This window comes from Narcine bancroftii, chromosome 6, assembly GCF_036971445.1.
Source record: "Narcine bancroftii isolate sNarBan1 chromosome 6, sNarBan1.hap1, whole genome shotgun sequence".
NCBI classification, from domain to species: Eukaryota; Metazoa; Chordata; class Chondrichthyes; order Torpediniformes; family Narcinidae; genus Narcine; species Narcine bancroftii.
Genome location: NC_091474.1, coordinates 207,724,456 through 207,745,031, shown reverse-complemented (window position 1 = coordinate 207,745,031; position 20,576 = coordinate 207,724,456). Strand labels below are relative to the sequence as shown.

The window sequence follows — 20,576 nt, the reverse complement described above, 5'->3', positions numbered from 1 at the left end:
ACTTCATATTTCTTACACGATTCAGTGAGAAATTGGAGAACAGCAAAAGGATTTCACATTGTTTTTGTCTGAAATAGGTTGTTTTTATTTTTGTTGTCATCAGGAGTAAAACCACTTTTATAAAAAAATTTAAGTTTTAATTTTCAGAAATACTTTCATTTTGATGTAACTTCACTGAATATTTCAGTATTATGTATCATTTCAGCTGCCTGCCAGATTGTTAATGCAAACTCTATCAGTGTATGATTTTGAATGGTAACAAGATGGTCAATGAAGATTTGTAGAAAGAACAAATAAAATAACAAGGGATCTTGCAACAAACTCAAAACATTTATATTTTTTAATTAACAAAAAAGATGCAACAAAGTATTCCTCAAAATTACATAATCCAACACACTTCTAAAGGAGGTGCCTTTCATTGACACTTATTGCAAATGTTTACATCAAGTTCCCCCATAATTTAACAGAGAAAACAAGAAACAGTGTCAAAAGAGGGTAGATATGGAAGGGTGGGGTGGTGGTGGTATGGATGCACTTAGGCTAACACGCCTTCCATTTTTAAATTAAAGCAAATACATAGTTTGGGTAGGGCAAGGTGATCAGGAAATCATTATCATTTTTTAATTACTGCAAAATTGGTTCACATTCATGTTTTCAAAAACTATGGTAATCAGAATAGACATTAAATGGTAACCTTTCCTTTCTTTTTGGCCTGCATCGTCGGTAGATTAAAATGAAAAAAAAAATAAAGCTCTTAAAAAACAGTATGTTAATTTAATCTCTAAGTTATATATACAACAAACTGTAAAATTGATTGAAAGCTAATGGCTCTGTAGAATTTTGAATTAATCGAGTATAGATTGCAAAATAAAGCAAGAGTGTGATTTTTCCTCCACAGAATAAAAACTTACATGGTTGTAACTTCTCACAATAAGATAGGGATGAAAATGTGTTGTGAAATAATGGAAAAAGAGTCCATAAACAATCTGAAATAAGGAAGATTTTGGAAATCTAATCTTCATCTTAATAAGTGAAGATTTCTTTTATTTAATTTTTACAGTTTACTGAATTGAGCGAAATCTAATGACATTTAAGAAGATCTGTTTCCATTTGTTCTGTACAGGACAGCTTTGATGTCAGCCTATGCAGAGCTGTAAAAACAATGATTCTGTATTTGAAAGTTTTTACAAAGATGCTGTGTGTACAAATCTGATGCTTACAAAGCATGGTTTGGTCGCTTTGGAGGTGGCGGTGGCATTAGCTCAGAGTCCATATCCAGAGATTTTTTCCGTGGTTCTCTTTGGGTTAGCATTTGATTCCTTTCAATGAATTCGAACAGGAATTCCTTTGTAACTGGATTCTTGATGCTGTTGCAGACAGCTGGGAATAAAAAATGGTAATCAGACATTTACAGTGATGTCAGTACTGCTTCACATACATAAACATGAATGAGAGATGAAATATCTATAGCCATAATTTCTACTAACCCTCAGGAGTTAAGCCTGCATTATCCTCATGCCTACCTCAACCTAATACTTTGAACATTATCTGAATACTTTATAAATAATTATTTCAATCCTTTGGTCAACAGAAAACCAAAGGAATGGTATGATAAAATAGAGTTAAACAAGAAAGTCTGCAGAAGCTAGGGTCAGGTGCAATACATTTGATTCCAGCAAAATTATTATCCCAAGCAACCGATATATCAAATTCAACATTTGCATTTTGAAAGCTCACATTGAAACTCAATTCCAAAAATATATGTTCAACATTCAAATTTATAAATGTGATCTGGAAGTGAGATCTATTATTATCAACATACATTTGAGAAACCATCTATTTTATCCTGTCAACAAGGATCTTACTCTAATGTGTAAAAAGTCATATTTAAAAAGTTCCTGGGTTAACAAGTCTTTGTTTTACTACTACATCAAGATCATAAACAATACAATTCAAAACAAATATAAAAACAGATTTACAATAAAATCAAATACATTTTTAGATTTCTCCTGACATGGTACAATTTATGAAACTTCGAGGTTTGTCTAATTCTTAGCTTATGATCTGTTTTTTGAACAATTCTCCCACTGAACAAGTAAACATTGTTTTCAGACACAGACTGATTCATCTGATGTTAAATCCCCCTGACCACCTTTCTTACTGTGTGTGGGTTTTATCTCTATAATAAAAAGGATGGCTCTGGGCTATTCTCAGATCTATTTTATTTTCTCTTTACATGGAACTGAGGCAATATTATTATTTCACATTCAGGGCTTCATCCCTAATTTATCCTGCAGTTTCCAAAGTAGTTTTGGTCCCACAGCAATATAAACTATGCACATTAATTTTGTGCAACCCTACAAAACAAATTTAGCAAAGTCTTGCAAGACCACCACTGGGATATAACCCACACAGTTTGTTTTATACCTGCTAACATACAATTATTCTAGTGGTAGTGTCAACAACTAGGATAGGAGGTGCTAATTTATACACAGAAACGAGTATTTCAATATTACTGAAGGAAAAAAATCATCACAATTACCAAGCAATGAACAGGTAACACAAATTTCTGGAAATGGCTAATTTTAGTGGTTATGGATTACAATTTTATTGTTTAGCTAAGATTAAAAACCTGAAGTATTACAGTAAACACGGTGACCATTTAATCCATTCATTCTTCCCAACCTTCGTAAAGCAAAAGTAGCAGTAAACTTAGTGCCGAACAGCACTGAAACAAGTCCTTCAATAAACGACACCCATGCAGCGTTAATTATAATAATTTGTAAAATGTCAACAGCAACTCTTGTAATACCAATAAACTGGATGCTATAGAAATATTTATCTGTTATCTCTTTATATACTTAAAACAAATTATATCAGGTGCTGAATGTCAGATGAAGGAAGAGAGTGATGGTCTTTGACTAAGTAGCAATCATTTATAGCAATCCCAACAAAGAACTCCAGCAAAGCTAATAATGTGGTGTGGTACCACATGGAAAGTCTTCAGTGACAAGGATCATATTCAACATAAAGAAAGACAGGTGTGTTAGCTGGGAACCATAAACACTGCCAAAAAATTATCTATAATCAGGGAAGAATCCATCTATCATTTACCATCATTTGCTTCCCTGGTAACCTGCTATCCATGAGTGCCCATCCAATTATATCCATTATTCTTTTAATGATGAAGCAATTTAGATTGTTCATAGTGGAGCTTTCTGAACATGTGAGTTACCCTAAATCTTTCACAAGAACAGAATAAGAACAAGAACAGAGACATCTACAAGAACAGAACAAGAACAGAGACATCTACTTCCACTCTGTGGACACCCACATCAGCTTCAGGTGCTGTCATGCCGGATTTCCTTTCAATGTTTTTGGAATATCTCACAGAAACATAAAAACTGCAGATGTTGGAATGTTGAACAAAATGGAAAGCTCAATGGGTCAGGAAGAATTATAGGCAGAATTGTAGTTCAGCACAGACAAGATGGGCTGTAGGGCCCTTTTCTGTGATGTAGTGTTCTATGGTGAATCAATGTTATGGGTTGGGACTTGATCGAAATAAAAGTGAGGAGACATATCAACAATGTCAAGGGGTGGAAGAAGTTTAGGCAGGAATTGGACAGGAGAGAGAGAAGTGGAGGAGGAGAACACTAGGGTAGTGGGGGAGGGGGCAGGGGTTTAGAAAGAAAAGGGCAGGAATACTTAAAGATCAAAACAATGGAACTAGAAATGAGAGAGGGATGAGAGTTACCTAAAATTAGAAAAAATAACTTCATGCCTTTGGAGTTTAAGGCTGTCCAGAAGGAATATGATGTGTTCTCATCAAGTTTGCATCTGGCTTCCCAATGATAATGATGAGGTCAAGGGCAGTCATGCTCATTGTCCTTGATGAAGTGAAAGTGAGTGCTGTATTTCTGAATAATAAAAATCAGATAGAGAAGTTTCCTATATCTCGACACAAAATATGCCTTAGCTTTCAACCTTACAGAACAAATAGTAACAATTTATATGACAGCCTAAAATAGCAATGTATCCCAGAATTTCAGGATGTTGAGACACCAAATCACAATGAGGCAACTTGATCAAAATAGTAGATTTAAATATAAAAGGAAGTAATGAAATATAAAAATTTATAAAGAGAATTTGAGAGCTTAGAGCAATGGCAGCCATTAATGTTGAAGTAATTTAGTCCAAGGATGCATCAAAAACTAGAGCCAAAAGAACACAGATATCTCGAAGGAATGCTGGCAAAAAGGTTATTTGGGTGGGGATAATTAAGACCATGGATAGATTTGTAAAAACTGTAAGAAATTTTAAGACAAGGCCTTGCTGAAGCAGGATTCTATTCAGGATGATGAGCCAACAGGATTTAATGCGAATCAGGGTATGGCCAGCAGAGCCTTGGTATCTGGAAATAGATTCTGTGATGGGGACCAGACAATGGTTTTGTCTTGCCAATATTTAGTTGGAAGAAATTTCTTCACTTCTAGTGCTATATGTTGGACAAGCAGTCTGACAAATTTAGGGGTGGTGAGTTGGAACCAGGCACTGACAGCCTACAAAACTGAGGCTGTGATTTGATATGATATTGCTAAGGGGCAGAAAGTGTTGAGAAATAAGAGGCAGTCTTGGACAAATACTTGAGGAACACCAGAGAAACAGTGCAGAAAAAAGCAGCATTTACACATTAATATCTGGCTTTATAGTTAAGACAATGACTAGGTTTCTGGAGCACCATCAAGGAGGATGGTGACGAAGACATGTTAGAACTATCTATGATACAGTCATGTTAATAATTTTGCCAATAACTCTTGTAGGACTGTGTCAGGTAACAAGAAACTTGCAATTCAGACAATGAGTTCTGGGAAATATACATGTACAAGGACTGTTGGAATAACATCTTCTGAAGAGAAGGGAAACATTGAAAAATTTCATTATGTGTATCATTAAATAATACATGTTAATGTATTATTCAGGAAAGAAAGCTTGGTGATAATTAGTTAGGTGGAAAAGGAATCAAGAGAAACAGGAAATGAGTTTCATGGACAAGAGGAATTTGGAAAGCGCATGGAAGGGGAGGGGATCAGGAAGAAACTATGCAAAGACACAAACTGAAGAAGGGGCTAGATTATTGGTCTGTGACTAGTGAGTGGGAGGATAGGGGATTGGGGAAGCAATAGAATGCATCACAGAAACATTTTTTTTATTTTAGTTTACTAGCAAATTATGGCAATGGAAATTTGTACTTAATGAGTGACAGTTTATGTCTATGGCTACAATCCTGAAAATTCACCAGGTTTTTAAAAGGCAGAAGGTGGAAGATAAATTACTTAAAAGGAGACCTACCATTAATAATTGGTTTAATTAGTGCTTTTAGTTAACCCATGGTAATCATGTGGTTTTACAGCAATGTTATTAAAAGTTCAATTATATTAAATTATCATGCTCCATTAAATGTAAAGCAGGATGAAATGCTTGCTCAGAAATATCCTCATGAACAAATACATTTCCTATTCCACTGACTACATCTTATTTTATAAATATAAATTATATTCAATAACTGAGTCACCATTTGAAATTCAAGGAACTTCATCTTTACAAGAGAAACTGTACACACAAGGGAAAATAGTAACAACTGCATTTCGATATATTGGGAGTTCATCCATAATTCCAAAAGGCAAACACCCACACAACAAAATAAAAAGAACTCTTGAACCATGCTGGGTGTTGTGTTCATTATGGCAATGACTCCACCTTAAAAAAACTGAAGTATCTTAAAAATGTATCAGATGATATTGGAACCACAATTTTATCAGTAGAAATACTCAACAAATAGCACCAGGAGATGGCAGACAATAATTGAATAAAATAAAGGACATAGAAGTAATCTCGGAAAAATGATGCTCATTAACCTTTCTATTCACTTAATTATGATTCCAATTCGTTGTCTAGCCAAGCAGATGTAGTCTTTTCGAAAACTAGGGGTAACAGTTTAATGAAAAGCACAGAATGATGAAATGGTACTGTAACTATTAAGGTAGAGATGCCTGGAATGCATTGCATAAAGAACTCTATAAAATTATTATAAAGATTGCTACACATACTCAACCTCTTTACCCATCATTTCAAAACAGTTAACTCTTGAATTTATATGCTCCAATGCAGCCAAAGCACTTATATTATAAATTATTCACTGATTAATGTTAGGATTACAATGACCCAGTGAAGACATAAAACAATCTACAGATGTCGAGGGTGGATGAATTTGAAAAAATCTGTCAGAGAAGATAATGTAAGGAAGTGAAGACAGAAGTGAAAATTAGTTTGAGAAAACTAAAAGGGTTACTATTAGTGTATTAATAAGTAAATATATAAAGCATTAAAATAAATTGGGGTGCTTCAGGCATGGATTAAAAATGTTTGTTCATGATGTTGCAAACTTAACAGTGTACTGATTTCCGAGTGCTTCAGCAAATTTGCAGAATTGATACCTCATTTTTAGTTACACCTCATGCTGCTACCTTCATTCTCAGCACTTCTCACTGAATGACTGTCCCCTGATTGGATAATGACAGGAGAGTGAGAGACATGCCATGCATACTGCCGGAATACTCTTATGCTCCATTGGTCGGCATCCACTGCCTTATATATAGGCATTTTTGAGCTTCTCCGTGAATTCTCCACAATGGAAAAGGTACTGAGAGTGTATTGCCACAGAATATTCTCTGCAAAGGCACTGTCAACATTGTCTAAGCCACATCTGCAGCAGGAAGTGAAGGGTGAACCTACTTGGCTTCATTCTCACCAATCTATCTGTGGTTGCTACATTTGTCCATTGACAGGATTGGAAGGAGGACCTTTGGATGGACAAAGTCCTGCCTTTACACAGAGGACAATTGCCATAGTGTAGTGTGGCTCTCTATCAGTGTGTGAAATGTGACAGATTTAGAACAGTTAACTTTCAAGTCAGGCAACTGTGAAATGATGTGGACCACCATTTGTAGAGTAGTTTCCCATAATAATATGTAACTGATTTAATCCCTCACTATCCATTCAGTGGAACAGTCCTGCTTGAATGAAAAGTATAGAGGAGTATACTAAAAGCAACACCAGTTGTACATAAAATTGAGGTACCAGCCTCTGCAAAATTGCAAGATCAGTGAAGTTAAATGTGTACCAAGCTGCAAAAGCTGAATTCAACTGACAGAGTTAAATGGCTTAGTGGATCATATCAAAGCTCTGGTATCCCATCACTTCCAGTCATCGTTGGTAGCAGACAATCATAGACTACCTCTATTGTCATGGGTGGTGCAATCATTCTTAGAGTGCCAAAGGCAAGTTTGAAGTGTCTGCAACCATCTTTTATAAGATAATTTATCTTGGCATCCTCCCAAGGTCTTCACCTTCATAGAGCCCACTGCAAGCCCTTTTGCATGATATCCAACAATGGTTTAGAATTGCAAAGGCAACATCCTTGCTGTAGCACTGAAGAATTATGCTCCAAATATAGCTGCACCTTTCTACATCCGGCAATGTTTAAAATATCTTAGCTACATCCTGGTCACATAAAGCCAAGACATAACTACACTTTAATCTGCAAAGTGATTCAGGATAGCATTCATTCTATAATGATCAGCTCACCATTACATAAAGGTAGCTGCTGACAAAGAAGGAGTGCTTGCGGGAGAGACCATGTGTGCATGCACATGGTGTGTATGTCTTCAATTAGCAAATAAACCTGCTGACTTTTGAAAATTACCACAGTGAATTGAGAGTCACATTACTTTCCTAAAATGTGTTGAATTTGTCCACAATTTAGTTCCATTTTTTGAACATCCAGCAATTTACTTAAAGCCTCAGTTGTGAATAATGTTGCAATAAATAGCAAATTTGTTTTGGGTGTTATTTACAAACATTAAAAGTAATGTGTAAGTTGAATACATTCCAAATAGAGGTAAAATGAAATCATGTGAAAGACATTAGTATCATGTAAAATTCAAGACTATAAGAAAATTACAAAAGGAAAAGGTCAGTACATTTTATAGGACAAACAGCAGAGAGAGCAATAAAAATCAAGAGGGATGGAGAAGCTAATTGAGGCTAATGCCTCAATTTTATAGGAAAATGTAAAAGATTCAAAGAAGTCTCAGGAATTCAGATGGTAACAACTATGGCTACTGACCATGTCGCTGGCACTGAGCCTGGCATGGTGGACCAAAAGGTAAAGAGGAATGCAGTGGTCATTGGGGACTCCATTGTCAGAAATACAGACAGAAGATTCTGTGAGCCAGATAGGTATGCCCGCATGGTGTGCTGCCTCCCTGGTGCAAGGGTGCGGGATATCTCAAATCGGGTCCAGGGTATTCTAAAAGGAGAAGGCGATCAGCCTGATGTCTTGCTACATGTGGGTACCAATGACATAGATAAAAAGAAGGAGGAGGTACTGAAAAAGGATTACAGAGAGCTAGGACAGAAACTAAGAAATAGGACAGCCAGGATGGTGATCTCTGGTTTGCTACCTGTGCCAAGTGCAACTGAGGACAAAAATGGAAGGTTAAGAAAAATGAATGTGTGGCTGAGGGGCTGGTGTAAAGGACAGGGTTTTGGCTTCTTGGATCATTGGGATCTCTTTTGGGGAAGGCATGACCTCTACAAGAAGGATGGGTTACACCTAAACCCAAAAGGGGTCAATATATTGGCAGCTAGGTTTGGTACAGCTGTCGGGTGGGGTTTAAACTAATTTGGCAGGGGGGTGGGAACCTGTATGATAGGGCAAAGGACAGAAAAGATAAAACAGGAAAAGTTAGGTTAGGCAGCGAAAGTAAAAAATCAGAAAGAGCAAGGAGGGTGAAAAAAGCAAATCTGAAGGCTTTATATCTTAATGCAAGAAGCATTCGGAACAAGGTAGATGAATTAGCTGTGGAAATTGAGAAAAACAAATATGATTTGATTGGGATTACAGAAACATGGCTGCAGGGTGGGCAAGACTGGGAACTTAACATCCCGGGGTATACGATATTTAGGAGGGATCGGCAAGAAAGAGGGTGGGGTAGTATTGATGGTGAGAGAAGGGACCGACATGATTGACAGAAAGGATATCAACTTGGAAGACGCGGAATCTATATGGGTATAGAATCTATATGGGTATAACTGAGGAATAGCAAGGGGTGGAAAACGTTAGTGGGGGTGGTATATAGGCCTCCAAATAGTAGTGAAGAGGTGAGGGAAGGCATTAAAAGAGAAATTAGAAAAGCGTGCAATAAGGGAACAGCTATCATCATGGGAGACTTTAATTTGCATATAGATTGGACTAGCCAAATTAGTAAAAATACTGAGGAGAAGGAATTCCTTGAATGTTTACAGGACGGTTATCTAGACCAATATGTCGAGGAACCAACTCAGGAGCAGGCCATTTTAGATTGGGTATTATACAATGATAAGGGGCTAATCAACAATCTTGTTGTACGAGGCCCTTTGGGTAGGAGCGATCACAATATGATCGAATTCTCACTTGACATGGAGAGTGATGAAATTAAAACCGAGACTAAAGTCCTGAATTTAAATAAAGGGAATTATGATGGTATGAGATGGGAGTTGAGTAAGATTGATTGGGTGGTGTTTATGGGGGAGTTGACTGTGGATGGACAATGGGAAGCATTCACAGATCTAATGGAGAAATTGCAAAAATCGTTTATACCGCTTTGGCATAAAAATAAACCAAAAAAGGTGACTCAACCATGGATAACAAGGGAAATTAGAGACAGCATTAGGTCCAAAGAGAGAGCATATCAATTGGCCAAAAAAAGTACCACAACCGAAGACTGGAAGCAGTTCAAGATGCGCCAAAGGAGGACAAAGGGATTAATCAAGAGAGCAAAAATAAATTACAAAAGTAAGCTTGCGGCAAATATAAAAACCGACTGCAAAAGCTTTTATAAATATGTCAAGAGGAAAAGATTGGTGAAATCCAGAGTAGGTTCCTTGCAGTCGGAATCAGGGGAATATATAATGGGGAATAAGGAAATGGCAGACCAATTAAATTCTTACTTTAGTTCTGTTTTTACAAGAGAGGATACAAATAACCTCCCAAGGATGTTGGGAAACATAGAGACTAATGCAAGGGAGGAACTGAAAGAAATCAGTATCTCTAAGGACATGGTCTTGGGGAAATTGATGGGATTGAATGCAGATAAATCCCAAGGGCCTGATAATCTACATCCTAGGGTACTTAAGGAAGTGGCCATTCAGATAGCAGATGCTTTAAGAATTATTTTCCAGAACTCGATAGACTCAGGATCAGTACCCATGGATTGGAGGGTAGTTAATGTTACCCCACTATTTAAAAAGGGGGGGTAGAGAAAAAGCGGGGAATTATAGGCCGGTGAGCCTTACATCAGTAGTGGGCAAAATGATGGAATCCATTATTAAGGATGTAATAGCGGAGCATATGACTAGCAGAGAAGGGATCGGACGGAGTCAACATGGATTTACAAAAGGTAAATCATGCTTGACAAATCTATTGGAATTCTTTGAGATGGTGACAGGTAAAATAGATGGGGGAGACCCAGTGGATGTGGTGCACCTGGACTTCCAAAAGGCCTTCGATAAGGTCCTGCATAAATGACTGGTTTACAAAATCAAGACTCATGAGATTGAGAGCAAAGTATTGATGTGGATTTAGAACTGGCTGGCAGGTAGAAGACAGAGAGTTGGGATAAATGGCTCGTTTTCTGAGTGGCAGGCGGTGACCAGTGGGGTGCCACAGGGATCTGTACTGGGACCCCAGCTGTACACAATTTACATTAATGATCTGGATGAGGGGATTGGATGTAATATCTCCAAATTTGCAGATGACACTAAGCTAGGAGGGGTTGTGTGCATGGAAGAGGGGGGTCAGGAAGCTCCAGTGTGATTTGGATAAATTGAGGGACTGGGCAGATACATGGCAAATGCGCTACAATGTGGATAAATGTGAGGTTATCCACTTTGGTAATACAAACTGGAGGGCAGATTACTATTTGAATGGCAATAGATTAAGAGATGGGGAAGTGCAGAGAGACCTAGGGGTACTTGTACACCAGTCTCTGAAGGCGAGCATGCAGGTACAGCATGTACGGTTAAAAAGGCAAATGGTATGTTGGCCTTCATATCAGGAGGGTTTGAGTATAGGAACAAGAATACCTTACTGCAGCTGTACAGGGCCTTGGTGAGACCCCACCTGGAGTATTGTGTGCAGTTTTGGTCACCTTATCTAAGGAAGAATGTTCTTGCAATGGAGGGAGTGCAGAGGCGATTCACCAGGCTGATACCTGGAATGGCAGGAATGACTTATGAGGAAAGATTGCGCAAATTGGGATTGTACTCGCTGGAGTTTAGAAGATTGAGAGGGGATCTCATAGAGACATATAAAATTCTGGCAGGACTGGACAGAATGGATGCAGATGGGATGTTTCCAATGATGGGAAAATCCAGAACCCGGGGCCATGGTTTGAGGATAATAGGCAAACCGTTTAGGACCGAGATGAGGAGGAATTTCTATACCCAGAGGGTGGTGAATCTGTGGAATTCATTGCCACAGAGGGCAGTGGAGGCAGGTTCATTAAATATATTTAAGAGGGAATTAGATATATTTCTTCAGTATAAGGGTATTAAAGGTTATGGAGAGAAGGTGGGGACGGGGTACTGAACTTTAAGATCAGCCATGATCTTGTTGAATGGCGGAGCAGGCTCGAAGGGTCGAATGACCTACTCCTGCTCCTATCTTCTATGTTAACTGTTCTATGTAGGACATTTTTCAGAATCAGAGTTTTTTGTCATGCACACGTCACGATATTTGATGTTTTGTGACAGCATTGCAGAGCAATTATTGATAAAAAATTTCATTTAAAATTAATAAATTAGTGCAAAAATAAGAGAAAGAGAGGTAGTGTCTGTGGTTCACTGTCTGTTCAGAAACATAAACACCTTGGATTTTCTTTATTTTGGGATATTACATCGACTCCCAGGCTCCAACTTAACTTTCTATGCAGTGTAAAATATCATGGAAGCTTGAAATTTGAAATGCTGTAAGTAATTAGGTGGTTATGAGAAGGCATCTATAGAGAGATGAACAGAGTTAGTACTTGATGTCATGGCCTTCTGGCAACAATTTGTTGGTATATTGCAACAAAAACTGAGACAAGGTGGGGCTAGTAGATAGCAAATTAAATAAATTAAGTTCTTAGAAGAGTTATTGCAGGCAATAAAAGAACAATTTGGACTCGATAGAAAATACAACTCAATTCATGCTGATTATTATCATTGTGGTGGTAGCAATCAAACCCAAGATGACTCCCCCACAGTTGATTGATTTAGCTTTGATGTTTTCTTTTATCTGTTCCGAAGTAAAGGATAGAATTACCTGCCAGTTTATAGAATGTAGAGCTATTGGGAGTTACAAAGAGCCTTGAAGTTCAAGGGGTCAGGCTCATGTACACAAATCAATAAAGTATCTTGGGCAGGAGTAGAAAATGCTCAGATAGGTTAATGAATTAAATGGCTGTGGAGTAGAAGTAACTATGCATTCTCCACAGTTATTCATAACCTTAGCTGTATCGCAGCTGCATACTGAGAGTGGTTCTGAGCATAAGGCATAAGGAATTACTAGGTTTAACAAGAAAGTCTGCAGATGCTGGGGTCAAGTGCACAAACATCCTGGAGAAATTCAGCAGGTCATGCAGCATTCATAGAAGGCAAAGAGTAATCAATACTTTGGGCCTGGGCCCTTTGACAGGTGTAGGGTTCAAACTGATCCACGGCAGTCACCATCTCCCTGGCTCTTCACTCTGTCTTGGAACACCTGGAAGCCAAGCTACCAATGCTAGATTACTGTTCATAGACCGCAGCTCTGTCTTCAGTACCATAGTCCCTAGCAAATTCATTTGCAAACTCTGGTATCTCGGCCTCCAAGTCCCCTTCTGCCTGTCGATTCTTGACTTCCTGTCAACCACAATCAGTGAAGATGGGTAACTATTTCTCTTCCAATGATCTCACTCAACACCAACGCTCCTCAAGGAATATGTACTCAGTACCTACTATACTCCCTCTGCACCCATGACCATAGAGCCAAACACCATTTCACTTCAATCTTTATATTTGCTGATGACACCAGATATCATTTAATGTCGAGAAGCAATACAGAAAGGAGATTGAAAGTCTTATGGCACGGTGTCCACATAACAACCTCTCCCTCAAAGTTAATAAGACAAAGGAGATGATCACTGACTTCAGGAAAGAGGACAAAGACTACACTCTTGTGCACATCAATGGTATTGAAATGAAAAGAGTAGATGGATTCATATTCTTTGGAATAAACATTTACAATCAACTGATCTGACCAAGCACATTGACACAATGGTCAAGTAAACACACCAACGCCTCTAATTTTTTTTGGAAGAATAGCGACTTCACCATCTCCACCTTGTCTCTCAACAACTTCTACAAGCGCACCATCAAAAGCCTACTTGCTGCATACATCACAGTGAGATATAGGAGTTGCTATGCTCAAGATTGGAAGAAGCAGCAGAAGATAGTAAATGTACCTCAGAACATCAGGCAAACCTCCCTCCCTTGCATGGACTCCATCTACATCTCCTGTTGCCTAGGAAAGGCAGCCAACATAGTGAAGAACCCAATACTCCCCAATGGGAAGAAGACTCAAGAGTGTAAAATTGTCCATCAATAGGCTTAATTTTTCCACCCTTCGCCATTAGGCTTTTGAATTTTAAAAAATGTTTTAGACATAAAGCACAGTAACAGGCCATTTTAGTCCTACGATGCCATACGCCCAATTTACACCCCATTAACCTACACCCCCTTACATTTTTGAATGGTGGGAGGAAACTGGAGCCCCTGGAAAAAAACCCATGCAGTCACAGGGAGAACATACAAACTCCATACAGTCAGCGTGGGACTCGAACCCCGGACCGGTCCTGATCACTGGAGCTGTAAAGGATTTGCGCCAACCTCTACGCCAACCATGAATGAAGTCCACAACAGTGCTATCGTGCGGCCCTTGTTTGGTACTTGTCCTTTTGTTTTGCATTAAAACTCTACACCCTACAAAATGTTCTCTTGTTCTTTTACTTTATACAACTTGCAAATGCTAGAGCTAACCTGTTAGTCTGCTCACCTTAAGAATTCTTTTCAATGCTTAGGTATAGAGCGACAAACAAACGTAAGCTATGTCCTTTCATTTGAAACAAAAATTCACTAGTGGAACCACCTTGACATCCTTACTTTTTCTGCACCATTTTTATTTTTTATATTATTGTTGTAAAATGGTTCATAATAATGAATGTTTCTACTATAATGCTACTGTATTTCGTGACTTGTTCATTAGAATAAATTCTGATTCTGATCCACCCTGACAAGCCCCTACCAGGTCTTATACATTTCAATAAGATCAACCATCATTCTTTGAACATCCAAAGAAAACAGATCTACTTTTTTCACTGTGGGCAGATGTGGGGGGAGGGATTGTACAAATCTTACTGATCTAAGCCTGTTGCCCAACATCACCACCACATGTCTGTACTCACCTAGTCCAGATGCTGGCTCAGGACATCCTTGACTCTAATGGCAGTGGGCCCTCCAGTGAAATACATTGAAATAAAAACCCATCCTCAAAGCATTCTTTAAATATTTGACAGCCAGGAATGCCTATTGAAAAAACTGTGAAGGATTTTTAAAAATAGTTTAAGTGTCTCTCACATTCAGGGACATTTAAAAATTATTTTAAAAATTTTAAAAATGTGTTAACATTTTGAAAAGCTAATTCACTGTAAATACCCAAAAGACAAATAATAAAAACATTAATTAAACCAAAGAGAACTATAAATAAAATCTTACTTTTCCCTTTTCTTAAAATCTAAAGCCCTTCAAAACAGTCTCAAGTATTTCATTAACTTTATCTCGGCACACTCTGTGAAACTTATTTCCCTGTGCAAATGCTGGGAAACATCATCAAGATGCAACTCTACTGCTGGTCTCCAAATGGAATTCAGAGGTGATGAAAAATGATACATTTACTGACTTGAATCTGCCAGTAATATTTTTATTAATGGATGCATGAAAGTTCGAACTTATATTTAAATGGATAAATGCTGCTGGTTCTTATCAGAAGCAATAGTGTTTTCCAGCATACCCTGGCTAACAGATCAGCCTTTAAGGAAGCTCAATTTAGATTTAGACTCTAAAAGCTTAAATAATGAGAAGCAAGGTGACAGAAACTAGGGTTGAAATCCCTGAAATTTAATGGAAATGAGTGGTTTGTCTGACATTTACGGAACTGACAGGGCAGACAGAGTGAAACAAGTTTTGCTGATTGGGAGTTAAGGACTCAGGGACATTGTCCAAAATTGGAGATCTTTGCAGAAGTTATAGCACACAGTCCGGTTGGAATTTGGAATCTTTTACAAATGGGAATTAATGTTAGTCAACTATTAATTTTCCAATGATGGATTTGGGAAGTTACTGAAGGAAGTAGGGAAAAAGGTAAGCATTTAGAGTAAGGTCTGTGAATTCAATGAATGGCAGAACATACTTTGTGGCCAACTGCTATCTTTGTTTCACCAGATGCATGATGGGAGAGGTACACCTTCTGAATGCACATACAAGGGCACAAAGCCAGATAATGTTGATAGACAAGTTACTGTCTAGGCAATTTTTTGGTAAACTCAAGATTATGAGAGGCATAGATAGTGTGGATAGCCAGCGTCTTTTTCTCAGGGCAGGAATAGCAAACACCAGAGGATATATATACAAAGTGAAGGGAGGGAGATTTAACGGAGACATCAAGGGTAATTTTTTTTTAAAACACTGAGAGTTGTGGGTGCCTGGAATACCTTGCCAAGGATGATGGTGGAGACTGAAAAATTAGGGGCATTTAAGAGACTCTGAGGCAGCACATGGATGGAAGAAAATTAGAGGGTAACAGGGTAAGGAGGGTTTAGTATTTTTTTTAAGAACATATGGGTCGGCACAACATCAACAGCCAAAGGGCCTCACTGAACTATGGCATTTTATGCTCAATTTCATTCAAGATGACTAATTATTCATTAAACACTGGAGAACCTCCAAAGTACAGACAATCATAGCCAGATCAAGGAACCACTTGAGGCAATGATACCTCAGGAATAGAGCCCTAAAATTAATGACAGTAACACAAAGATCAGCAGGGACAGCTCTGGTTTTAGTAAATTGGAGTCGAAAGTTGATTTCAAATGCTTCACGTGATTCTGGCAGATCCTCCTAAACACCTCTACCATTCCAACCTCCTTCCCTGCTCTCCTTCCCAAGTATTTTCCACCGCACAGTTTTAAGAGACAGAGTTTCAACGATATATCCACTAAATTCGATTTATATGATTTATTTTTGCTAACAAATAAAATCTTGTAACAGGAAACTGCTCATTATTTCGGAATTCAGTGAAGGCAAATACTTTAACTGATTCAGAATATAGAGTAGAATGACAGTGACAAATTACAACTCAGGAAAACAAGTAATCTTTTCTGAGAACATGATATCATTTTGCAGTGAACTGCATAATAGGGTTGTATCTTTTTCTTTTTGTGATATTTAAATTAAATAGAATCCGGAGAAACCCCATTGTTGATGGATGGAGTTTCTGGAAATAGTTAAAATGTGAAAGCAAATGTCATGAGCCTTTTGCAAGCAATAACAAATGATCATTAACACTCTTTTGTTCGCCTTTATTTTTGTCTTTACTCACTGTTTGAGCAGTGGGCACTGAGTAAAAAGCAGTAACCTAGTGATTATCTTGATCTGCAGCTCACTTAGATTGTCAACTTTGACAGCACCTCCAATATAACCAGCATTCATTGTTGAAAGAATTAAAATGTTAATAATCAGTTTTCCATTTGATTTTTAAAATTTTACTTCTAACGAAATATGCTAAAGGGATTCTGATTCAGTACCAATTTTTTTACACTATTGCCCAGATTAAGTGTTTCCACAGCAAATCCATATCATTAATTGTTTCCTTAACTTGAGCACTTCACGTGAACAATATATGTTTATACATCTTCTTAATCATCGTCTTCTGCTACTGACTCGATGGATAAAGCTACAAGGGCACTGCTAGCCTTTCGGTCGATCAAGTCGTCATTCTCCTCAAAATTCTAGAAGAACCAGATCGTTAGTGAAAACATAATGCTGGAGCAACTCAGCAGGTCAGTGTTCTTTATAGAGCAAAGTTAAAAATACATAACCAACATTTCGGCTTGAGCGCTTCATCAAGGTATGGAAAAATGTCAGCAAGTGTCTGAATAAAAGAACCAGCTCATTATTTGACATCAGAAGCAGAATTTATTGTCAAGATCAAGTCATGAAATTCAGTGTTTTGTGGCAGCATCGTATTGCAAACATTCATATTAGAACCATCTTACAACACTATAAAAAAATTTAAATAGTGCACGAAAAGTAAGGCAGTGTAGCGGGTGCTACACACACACAGAAACACACCTCAGGACACGATGGAGATTTCGGTTGAACTGTTTATTTCAATTTCAAGTGCGCCCCTTTAAGGCCAACAATCCGCCCCGCAGGGGAGAGGCCCAGGGGCTGTCCGACCTGCAAACTATGCCGAGTTCCTGGAGGCGGGAGAACTCCTCTTTCGCAAGCTGCATCTTCTCCAGCGGCAGTCGTCAGGCCTTGGCATGGAGTGGAGGACCTTGTGTGGCAATGTGGTGGCGGGCGCCGTGCTGAGGCATGGTGGTGGTAAATTGTGGACGTAAGATAGCGGGGAACTCGTCCAAGATGAGGGAGTACTTGTTTTGGGTGTACAGACGGTGGCTATCCCTGGGCTGTGTACGCTGGAAGACTCAAGTTGGAGGGTCTGGAAGGTTCGGGCATGTATGAGTCTTTTGCCCTTAAGGTCTAGCAGCAGGCTGTGCGCCCAAAGCAAGTCGCAGTGCCCATAGCGGCCAGCAGAAACTTCCAGCGGTACTTTTTGGCCCAAGGTGTACCTGAATGCCTCACATGCAGAAGGTCTTTATATCGGTGCTGTTTGGTGTCCGTAGGGTCGAGCCTCGTGTTCTCGTGCGGGATTCGAGGGTGGTCGGGGGTAGCATGTTCAACTCCACTCCGGAGTCCACCAGGAAATGCCGACCGGTGGTCTTGTCGGCCATGTGCAGGAGGCTGTTCGTGTGGCCAGCCATCGCAGCCATCAGCAGTGGCTGGCCTGGCCATTTTCCAGGTATGATCAGGGCAATCGGCACTTGTGGGCTTGGGCTCCCCAGTGTTGGTGGTAGAAACACCAGGTGGTTTGGTGTTCTTCCGGCTTCTGCCTGGGGGTGGTCTGTGGTCGGCTGGGTCCAGGGCAGGTGACCTGATTCACGGCGGCCTTGTTCTCTTGTTTGATTCTCCGCAGTACATCGGCGCAGGCTGCGACCTTCCGGGGGTCCGAAAAATCCTCGTCCGCCAGTAGGAGTTGGAATTCCTCCGGCATTTGTTCCAGGAAGGCTTGCTCAAACATCAGGCAGGGTTTGTGGCCTTCTGCCAGTGCGAGCATCTATTCCATTAGAGTGGATGGGGCTCTGTCCTTCAGGCCATCGAGGTGCATCAGCCTGGCCGTGCGTTGCCGACGGGAGAGACCGAAGGTGCTGAGGAGGAGGGCTTTGAGGGCAACATATTTGGCCTCCCTGCCCTGGTGAATCATGGATCAGGTTATCCACTCTGGCCGCAGATTCTTCATTGAGAGCACTTACCACATGGTAAAACATGGTGGAGTCAGAGATGATCTGTCTGAGGTGAAACTGCGCCTCCGCCTGCCTGAACAACATGCGAGGTCGATGGGTCCAAAAGTGGAGGAGCTTCACTGCCACAGCGCTGATCGCCGTCGAATCCCTAACAACTGGGCTCTGCAGGGTCACCAATGTAGTGGCTGCTACACACGCACAGAAACACGTCACAGGACACAGTGGAGGTTTTGGTTGATCTGCTTACTTGAATTTCGCGCGTTGTTCTTTAAGGCCAATGGAAGTTTCGCCCCGCGCGGCGGTGCCACGAGCTATGGCCTAAGCCACGAGAAAATCAGTAAACCCTGACGGAACCATCTTCCTGTAGCTGCCCCACCAGCCCAGCCATACAAGCATGGCCGGTTCGCTACAAGAGATGTGCGCCGCCACAGCAGCTTCTTTGATTCATTGATTATTCAGGAATCTGATGGCAGCAGGGAAGAAGCTGACCTTGTGTCATTGAGTGCTTGTACTTTTTTCCCGATGGTAGCAGAGTGAAGAGGGCATGGCCTGGTTGGTAGGGGTCTTTGAGGATAGACTCAGCTTTTTTAAGATACCGCCTCATGTAGATATCCTCGATAGAGTGAAGACTGGTACCTGTGATGTCGTAGGCTGAGTTAACACCTTCTGGAGTTTATTCTTGATCATACCAGGCAGTGATGCAACCAGCCAGAATACTCTCCATGGAACACCTGTGGAGGTTTATGAGAATCTTTGGTGACATACCAAATTTCCTCAGACACCTCATAAAGTATAGCCGCTGGAGATCCTTCTTTGTGATTGCATCAACATGGAGGCTCCCGGACAGATCCTCGGAGATGATGACACCCAGGAATTTGAAGTTTTTGACCCTCTCCACTACTGAGCCCTCAATGGTCATGGGCCCCTGACTTCTTCCTAAAGTCCACAATCATCTCCTTGGTTTTGCGGACTTTGAGTGAAAGGTTGTTGATGTTTCACCAGTCAATAAGCTGATCTATATTTATCACTATTATCCTTCAAATATGCATATGTCCATTAAGATTCACAGGACAATGATATGTAACCAGGATACTTGAACAGTCCTAGGTTGGAGAAGAAGGAAAAGAAAATCTTCACTGCTTCTTTTCACAAAATTGCTGGAGAAACTCAGCAAATCATACAGCGTTCTTTATGTAGCAAAGATAAAAACACATAACCAATGTTTTGGGCCTGATCCCTTCATCTGAAACATTGGTTATGTATTTTTATCTCTGCTTCATAAAGAACTCTGTGTGATTTGCTGGGTTCCTCCAGCACTTTTGTGTAAACTTTCTTGTTTAACCCTATCTTTACTGCTTCGCTGTCACCTAACTTAGGTAGTTTAGGGCTTAAACTTGGAATTTTTCAGCATTGATCATTTCATTTCCTTACAGGGATACCAGTGGGGTGGACTACATATCAGTCAAGCAAGCCTGCTGCTTAAAAAAAGAAAATAATAAATTCTAGAGATAGCTCTTCAGAAAAAAAACTCTTGGATATCAACGACAGCTCACATTTGTGAAATAACCCAAAGTGGTTCAATAACACAAATAATAAAACTGCGCTGGGCAGGTCACGTCTCCAGAATGGAGGTCCATCGCCTTCCCAAGATCGTGTTGTATGGCGAGCTCTCCATTGGCCACCGTGACAGAGGTGCACCAAAGAAGAGGTACAAGGACTGCCTAAAGAAATCTCTTGGTGCCTGCCACATTGACCACCGCCAGTGGGCTGATATCACCTCAAACCGTGCATCTTGGCGCCTCACAGTTCGGC

The 20,576-nt window shown here is 39.7% G+C and overlaps 1 protein-coding gene across 4 annotated transcripts in view; it reads right to left on the bottom strand.

Annotated features, from left to right (window-relative positions):
• Positions 1-322: 322 nt before the first annotated feature.
• rngtt (RNA guanylyltransferase and 5'-phosphatase) overlaps positions 323-20,576 on the bottom strand; it is a 429,772-nt gene continuing 409,518 nt past the window's right edge. For 2 of the 4 annotated variants that reach the window (XM_069887349.1, XM_069887347.1), the window contains one exon: positions 323-1,380. In XM_069887349.1, the coding sequence (XP_069743450.1) occupies positions 1,217-1,380 (164 nt within the window). In that variant the 3' untranslated portion in view covers positions 323-1,216. Of the gene's footprint in view, positions 1,381-14,592; positions 14,719-17,023; positions 17,187-20,576 lie in introns of those variants that run through there. The other 2 variants (XM_069887348.1, XM_069887350.1) reach the window with 2 other exon arrangements.